The following is an 8,536-nucleotide window of genomic DNA, read 5'->3' as shown; positions in this document are numbered from 1 at the left end:
GTACAGTTACACAGTGAGTGACCCTTACCCTGAAAAAAGTGACTCTGTACAGTTATACAGTGAGTGACCCTTACCCTGAATAAACAGTGACTCTGTACAGTTACACAGTGAGTGACCCTTACCCTGAATAAACAGTGACTCTGTACAGCTACAGAGTGATCCTTACCCTGCTGAATAAAGTGACTGTACAGTTACACAGTGAGTGACCCTTACCCTGAAAAAAGTGACTCTGTACAGTTATACAGTGAGTGACCCTTACCCTGAATAAACAGTGACTCTGTACAGTTACACAGTGAGTGACCCTTACCCTGAATAAACAGTGACTCTGTACAGTTACACAGTGAGTGACCCTTACCCTGAATAAACAGTGACTCTGTACAGTTACACAGTGAGTGACCCTTACCCTGAATAAACAGTGACTCTGTACAGTTACAGTGAGTGACCCTTACACTGAATAAACAGTGACTCTGTACAGTTACAGTGAGTGACCCTTACCCTGAATAAACAGTGACTCTGTACAGTTACACAGTGTGACCCTTACCCTGAATAAACAGTGACTCTGTACAGTTACAGTGAGTGACCCTTACACTGAATAAACAGTGACTCTGTACAGTTACAGTGAGTGACCCTTACCCTGAATAAACAGTGACTCTGTACAGTTAGTGAGTGACCCTTACCCTGAATAAACAGTGACTCTGTACAGTTACAGTGAGTGACCCTTACCCTGAATAAACAGTGACTCTGTACAGTTACAGTGAGTGACCCTTACACTGAATAAACAGTGACTCTGTACAGTTACAGTGAGTGACCCTTACACTGAATAAACAGTGACTCTGTACAGTTACACAGTGAGTGACCCTTAGCCTGAATAAACAGTGATTCTGCACAGTTACAGTGAGTGACCCTTACACTGAATAAACAATGACTCTGCACAGTTACAGTGAGTGACCCTTACCCTGCTGAATAAACAGTGATTCTGTACAGTTACACAGTATAATATATTTTATTAAACGCCATTCAGTTGATAAATTATTTACAACATAGGACAGACCAAGAGATGAAAATCCAAATCCCTTTTCCTGTGATTCAAGTTCTTTGTTCAGTCCTGTCACTTTATTTCAATAATTGTGTTAGGTCTGCAGCATGAGTGTGTGATACATGTCGGGTGGAAATGGCTGCAGCCTCATTCCGTTTGTTCACACTTACAGCTCATGTGCTCACTATACACGAGTCCAATCCAGCTCACTCATTGTGGAGGGGGATGTGACAGCCTATAGTTCCATCCCACTTGCAGCAAGGTAGCTCTGAATTCACATCATCTTAAGTAGTAATCGATGACTGCAGAAAAGGCTGCAAACCCACCACACCCAATGGCTCCTGCCTTTAGACCAGCTGCAGAGGGGGAGAAAAGAGGTTAGAAACATCGACACAAAAGCTGATGTTCTAAATCCAGGCACTCGAGGAATATCCTGTCACTCACCCCGGAAACCGATTGCTCCTCCTGTCACACAGCCACTGAGCACACTGTTCTTCCAATCTGACTTCCCACGGTACTTTGAAATATCAAAGAAAAAGGGTCACACAAATTTAAACTCCAGCCATGTCTCTTGACCTCTCTCCCATTTACAGAATCACAAAAGAGTTACACACAGCAACAGGCCATTTGCTTCTGCCCGTCTATGTTGGCCTATAGCCTCCACACAAACAAATACTCCTAATCCACAGGCATAGAGTAATTACAGCATGAAGGAGGCCATTCAGTCCATTGAATCCATGCTGGCCCATCTGCAGAGTAGGACAGTCAGTCCCATTTCTCTGCTCTTTCCCAATAGCCCTGCAAGTTATTTCCTCCAAACCTATCCAATTTCCTTTCAACATTATTTATCATCCCTGCTTCCATCACCCTCCTAGACAGAAAGTTCCAGGTCATTTCCACTCACTGCATAAAGATGTTCATCCCCACATCTCTTATCCAAAACTTTAAATCCATGTCCTCTAGTCCTTGTAGCATCAGCTAACGGGAATGGTTTTTCCTTGTCTCCATTATCCAAACCTGTCAATCTAGTACACCACTATCAAATCTCCCCTCAATCTCTTTTGTTCCAAGGAGGACAACCCCAGCTTCTCCAAACCTAACCTTGTAGCTAAAAGCACTCACCCCGGAACCATTCTGGTAAATCTCCTCTGCACCCTCTCAAGGGCCCTCACATCCTTCCTAAAGTGTGGAGAGCAGAACTGGACTCAATATTTTAGTTGTGGCCTAACCATACATGTGGTTTTATAAAGGTTCAGCATAATTTCCCTGCTTTTGTACTCAATGCTTCTTCTTTTGAAGATCAGGATCCCATAAACTTTGCTAACTGCTCTCTTAATACGTCCTGCCACCTTCAAAGATCGATACACATACACTCCAAGGACCCTCTGTCCCTGCACATGCTTTAGACTTTGCCATCAAGTCTATATTGCCTCTCCCTATCCCTTCTGCCAAAATGCATCACCACACACTTCTCTGTATTAAATTCCATCTGCCACTTGTCTGTCCATTCTGCTAGTCCATCCATGTCTTATTGCAGTCGATTGGTATCATTCTCGCTGTTTGCCGCTCCCCAAGTTTTGAATCGTGGGCAAATTTTGAAATTTTACTCTTGGAAGAGGGGACCCCTCTTCTAATATTCACTCAGTTCTGTGGTGGGGTCATGAGGACTCGAAGCGTCGACTCTTTTCTTCTCCGCTGATGCTGGCAGACCTGCTGAGTTTTTCTAGGTAATCCAAGTTATTTACATATATCAAAAAAACAGGTGGATCCAGCACCAGCCGTGGGGAACCCCACTGTCTACTGTCCTCTAGTCTGAAAAACAACTGTTTATGTACGAGTTGCTGTTTTCTGTCCTTAAGCATTTTTTTTTTTTTAAATCGAAGCTGACACTGATCCTCCTATTGCATGAGCCTCAATGTTGTTAACCAGTTTTTTTTTTTATGTGGTACCTTGTCAAACACTTTCTTAAAATCCATATAGACAACATCTACTGTACTCCCTTCAACAACCTTCTCTAGTACTTCATCAAAAATTCAATCAAATCAAAAGATCAAGAATTAGAGGGCACAGATTCAAAATAATTGGCAAAAGGAATAAATGTGATGAGGAAAATTTTTTTTGGAACAAACTTCCTGAGAGGGTGGTGGAGGCAGGTTTGATCAAGGTATTCAAAAAGGAATTGGACTGCTACCTGAAAAGAGAGAATGTGCAAGGTTACGGGCTAAGGCAAGGGAGTGGGACTAGGTGGAATGCTCTTTCAGAGAGCCAGTGCAGACTCGATGGGCTGAATGGCCTCCTTCTGCACTGTAAAGATACTGTGATAAATTAGTCAAGCACAATCTGCCTTGTACAATGAATGTGGACATCGTTTCTATCCTCTAGCACTAACCCTGGAAATGAATCCCACAACCTCACAACTCTCTGAATGAAGAGGTTTCTCCTGCCCTTGGTCCTAAATCTCTTAAATTTAATCTTTTATGTCTGGCACCTTGATCTTGACTCTCAATTACTGGAAACCACCTGCCTTCATCTACCCAGTTTTATCCACTCATAATTTTAAAAGCTCGATTCATATTCCATGAACGATTGAGGATCTAGAAAAAGCTTTCTTTCAATTCTATCTTTTCAAATCATATTTGTTGGAAAGAAGGCCAGCGATAGGTGGAGGCAAAGGAGAGATTGATGAAGATGTCATGAACAAAAAAACAAAGGGCGTGTTAATGGTAGTGGTAGGGACTAAAGAAGGTGCTGATAGTGGCATAAAGGTAAGAAAGCAGGTGGTGATAATAGCAGGACAAGGGTAAGCACTCTGAAAAGAACAACATGCACAAGTACCAGATGGCTCTTGTGGGGGTGGGGTGGGGGGAGGGGGCGGTGGTTGGGGAAAAAAGGGACATTTAAAAAAGAGGGGATAAAACAATGAATAAATGAATAAAAAATTTTTAAAAGTGGATAAAAAATAAAAATGAATTTTGATAAAAAGGACTAAAAAGGGGTGAGGATGGAGGAGAGTGTTCATGGTCTGAAGTTGTTGAACTCAATGTTAAGTCCGGAAGGCTGTAAAGTGCCTAATCGGAAGATGAGGTGCTGTTCCTCCGGTTTGCATTGAGCTTCACTGGACAATGCAGCAGGCCAAGAACGGACATGTGGGCATGAGAGCAGGGTGGTGTATTGAAACGGCAAGTGACAGGAAGTTCTGGGTAAAGCTTGTGGACAGACAGAACCTGTTCTGCAAAGCGGTTACCCAGTCTGTGTTTGGTCTCTCCAATGTAGAGGAAACCGCATTGGGAGCAGCGAATGCAGTAGACTAAATTGAGGGAGGTGCAAGTGAAGCGCTGCTTCACCTGAAAGGAGAATTTGGGCCCTTGGACAGTGAGGAGGAAGCAGCTAAAGGGGCAGGTGCTGCACCTTCTGAGCTGTTTTAGAAAGTGGCATCATCGGAACAGATACGACGGAGGTGAAGGAACTGAGAGAATGGGATGGAGTCCTTACAGGAAGCAGGGTATGAGGAGCTGTAGTCGAAGTAGCTGTGGGAGTCGGTAGGCTTGTAATGAATACTGATGGACAGTCTATCACCAGAAATGAAGACAGAGAGGTCAAAGAAGGGAAGGGAAGTGTTGGAAATGGACCATGTGAAGGTGATAGAGGGATGGAAATTGGGAGCAAAACTGATACATTTTTCCAGGTCCAGGCAAGGGCATGAAGCGGCACCGAAACAGTCAATGATGTACCGGACAGAGAGTTGTGGGAGGGGGCCCGAGTAGGACTGGAACAAGGAATATTCCACATATCCCATAAAGAGACAGGCATGACTGGAGTCCATGCGGGTATAACATAGTCACAACTTTTATTTGGAGGAAGTGAGACAAGTTTAAGGAGAAATTGTTCAGTGAGAGAACAAGTTCAGCCAGACGGAGGAGAGTGGTGGTGGATAGGGATTGTTTGGGCCTCTGTTTGAGGAAGAAGCAGAGGGCCCTCAGACCATCCCGGTGGGGGACGGAGGTGTAGAGAGATTGGACGTCCATGGTGAAGAGGAGACAATTAGGGCCAGGGAACTGGAAATTGTTGATATGACATGGGGCATCAGAGGAATCACAGATGTAGGTGGGAAGACACTGGACAAAGGGAAAGAGAGCAGAGTTAAGAAAGGAAGAAATGAGTTCCACGAGGCAGGGGGAGGTAGGAGGAAGTGACTGAGAGTTGACTCTCAGCCGCTGCAAGGTAGAGGTCAGTATGCCAGACAACAAAAGCGCCACCCTTGTTGGTGGGTTTGATAACAAAGTCAGGGTTGGACCTGAGAGAACAGAGTGCGGCAAGTCAGAAGGAGACAGGTTGGAGTGGGTGAGAGGAGCAGAGAAATTAAGATGGCCAATGTCACGCCGACAGTCCTCAATGAAAAAATCAAGAGCAGGTAAGAATCCAGAGGGAGGGGTCCAGGTGGAGGGAGAATACTGGAGGCGGGAGAAAGGATCCGTTGAACAGGGGGGGGTTCTCCTGCCCAAAGAAGTGAGCATGGAGACGAAGGCGGTGGAAAAAGAGTTCAGCATTGTGCCGAGCCTGGAATTCATTGAGGTGAGGGCGTAAGGGTATGAAACTGAGTCCTTTGCTGAGTACTGAACATTCAGCATCAGAGAGGGGAAGGTCAGGGGGTATGGTGAATACACACCAGAGTTTACCTTTATTTTGCTATTAACACATTCAGCTTTCTTACCTTTGCCACTATCAGCACCTTCTTTAGCCCTTACCACTACTATTAACAGTCCCTTTGTCCTTCTGTTCATGGCATCATTGTCAATCTCTCCTTAGCCCCCACCTACCACTGGCCTTCTATCCAGCTTCACCTGCTCCACCCCGCCTTAAACAGTATAAATTTCATCACATTTCTACTTCTCTTTAGCTCTGAAGAAGGGTCATACAGACTCGAAACATTAACTCTGTTTCTCTCTCCACAGATGCTATCAGACCTGCTGAGTTTTTCCAGCATTTTCTATTTTTGTTTCAGATTTCCAGCATCTGCAGTATTTTGCTTTTATTTTACATCGGTATTTGTTGCGTTATCAATCTCTGAAGCACCTTGGGATGTTTAGGTACTATCTGAATGCAAGTTGTTGTTGCTATGCCACAACTAACTAACTGAATGGATGGAAAGCAGACCCACCGATTCAATGATGCATTCTGTACAAGAAAACATGGCACCGACAATAGCAAAGTTCTTTGCGTACGACATTCCACGCTGGCCCATGTCTTTCAGAACTTCCTTGGCTGTTGGTGTCCGCAAAGGATCCTTCGGATCGAAGCCAACATTGGTATCAATACCAGCTGTGAAGATACCAAATGCCCCACCTAACACGAAGCCTAAGAGGGAGAGATAAGAGAGTTCAGAGAGAGAATGCCAACAGTCACTCAGTCTCGAAGAGATTGGGAGGAACAGACTTCAGAGTGCTGACACCAGCGCTGGGCCTATTGAGATTAGAATCATGAGGGCAACATAGGCCAATACTTTTACAGATCTATTATCTGTGGTGATGTAGGCTGAGTCCTAGACTCTGTCACAACCCTTTCCTTTTCCCTCAAAATAGCCAGGGATTCTCCTGTCACCTTTCATTAAGCTATCTCCTGCACTGTGCTTCACTACCTCTCCTCACTGTGCTGAGTCTGGTGAGGGTATTGGCAACATTTTCAAATGTGGAGAGTATCATAACACAACATCTTGTTTCCTCCCTAATATCCACAGAGGGGTGGAGCTATGGTTGATATCTCCATTCTCCTTGTCCAAGGCACTGATACCCAAATATCACTGATGAATAACAGAGTATAGGCCGAGATCAAACTCAGGTTTTCAGTCTGGCTAGTTAAAGCATCCTTGGTATGGCATAGCCGATGGTGAGTGCTGAGTTGTTCAAACCTCAATGGGAAACTTGAAACAACTAGCACAACTTGTTTTGCAATTTGTATAAATTTCCAGATGCATGCCTTGAATTCAGTAGTATTAAGACCACCAAGTCTTATAGGTTTTTTTTACAAAACTAGATTAAACATTTATTAATAAGAGATATGACTTTAAGCACATACACAGATCTCCAAATTACCACTATGATAACTTCTAAACCCCTACTTAATCTGACTCCCAGTTACACTTTCATTATGGCAACAGTAAGAAACAGATGTTAAAAGACCCAGGCAAGGTGACACACAATACCCTGAACTAGTCAAATTCAAAGTGAGTTTTCTTAACTTCAATCCTTTGAAAACAGCAGCTTCAGGCATAGAGGCTGAAGGCTTTTCACGCTTGTTACATCTTAAAAATGCCTACCCTTACACACAGCCTTCGCTCCTTTATACATATTTTCCACTTTGAATGCAAATTCCCATTGTTTCACTATGTTTTTGGACTTTACCTTTCTGATAATAAAAATCTCTCATAGTACTAAATTTTATCAGTAATCTTTGGGAAAAATAAACACACTGTTTGCAAACCTCACCTGGCTAGGTGACACATTTCACTCCGTCTTTTGAAAAAAATCTAGTTTGGTTTATTTAAAAATGTAAATGGCCCCTTGACAACAATGTTTACCTACTTCACATTTCAAACCCAGCTAACCTTCAACCGCATCAAAGCCTTCAGACCAGCAGCTTTTAATCCAATTAAGTCTCACACACATAGACACACAGATACCACCATTTTACTATAAATTCCAATAACATTATGATAATTATTGTATCTTCCCGACAATCCTGTACTAACCAGACACACTCGTTCCCCAGTACAACATGATTCTGTTACATGATTTGCTCACATTCATTTGTAATAATCTGAAAAATGAACAATTAAAATAATCCAAACTCTCAGGCCAGCGACACCCAGCACCACAATTAGATAATTTCTGAATGAAATCCAAATTGGGACGTTCACCAGCTTTCACTTCCTGACCCCTCACCACTGCCTGAGCCTTCGCCAGTTCACCCCCCTCTGATCCCTCAACCCCAGTGCCTCACACCCATCTTCTGACCCCTCAACCCTCCCCTTGACCCCACAACCTCCGACCCGTCACCTCTCCCTCCGACCCCTCACCACCCCCTCCGACCCCTCACCACCCCGTCTGACCCCTCACCACCCCGTCTGACCCTTCACTTCTCCCTCTGACCCCTCACCTCCCACACAGGCCAGTGTCGCCTTGAACCCGCAGCTCTCCATCGCCCGCTCCACCATTTTCTGCTCCTCTGATTTAACAGGTGCAGGGAATGCTCCGAGCGCGGTGGGGCTCAGGGGGCGCGGCTGCCGGTGCTCCCCCACCAGGTGCTGCAGGAGCTGGGAGTAAATGAGGCCGGAATCAGGATCGGGCCGCGGGGAAGCGGCGCCAGCACCGCGAGGAGCCGCCATCACTGCGTCATTATATCAGCGCGTGCGTCACCGCGCCTGACCCCGCCCCTGGTAAAATGGTCCCGCCTCCGTGTTGTAGCCACGCCCCCGGGAAACTGGCACTGCCCCGTGGTATAACC

General features: G+C 44.9%; 1 protein-coding gene across 1 annotated transcript; it reads right to left on the bottom strand.

Annotated features, from left to right (window-relative positions):
* Positions 1-987: 987 nt before the first annotated feature.
* timm22 (translocase of inner mitochondrial membrane 22 homolog (yeast)) lies at positions 988-8,453 on the bottom strand. The gene is made up of 4 exons (XM_041197733.1): positions 8,189-8,453; positions 6,195-6,391; positions 1,481-1,553; positions 988-1,392 (listed from the first exon to the last, which is right to left on the bottom strand). The coding sequence occupies exons 1-4, from the start codon at positions 8,415-8,417 to the stop codon at positions 1,316-1,318; spliced, it is 576 nt and encodes a 191-aa protein (XP_041053667.1). The 5' UTR covers positions 8,418-8,453; the 3' UTR covers positions 988-1,315.
* Positions 8,454-8,536: the final 83 nt, after the last annotated feature.

The sequence above is a fragment of the Carcharodon carcharias genome, chromosome 10, assembly GCF_017639515.1.
Source record: "Carcharodon carcharias isolate sCarCar2 chromosome 10, sCarCar2.pri, whole genome shotgun sequence".
In the NCBI taxonomy this organism is placed as follows: domain Eukaryota; kingdom Metazoa; phylum Chordata; class Chondrichthyes; order Lamniformes; family Lamnidae; genus Carcharodon; species Carcharodon carcharias.
This window is presented reverse-complemented; position numbering and strand designations above follow the sequence as displayed.

Bases quoted from the DNA above. Each gene is read 5' to 3' on its own strand.
- timm22 (XM_041197733.1), bottom strand. From the start codon at position 8,417: ATGGCGGCTCCTCGCGGTGCTGGCGCCGCTTCCCCGCGGCCCGATCCT. The intron at 6,392-8,188 runs GTGAGGGGTCAG...TCTCCCTCTTAG, and splicing joins GACACTGGCCTGTGTGGGAG to GCTTCGTGTTAGGTGGGGCA. The intron at 1,393-1,480 runs GTGAGTGACAGG...CCCCCTCTGCAG, and splicing joins AGGAGCAATCGGTTTCCGGG to CTGGTCTAAAGGCAGGAGCC.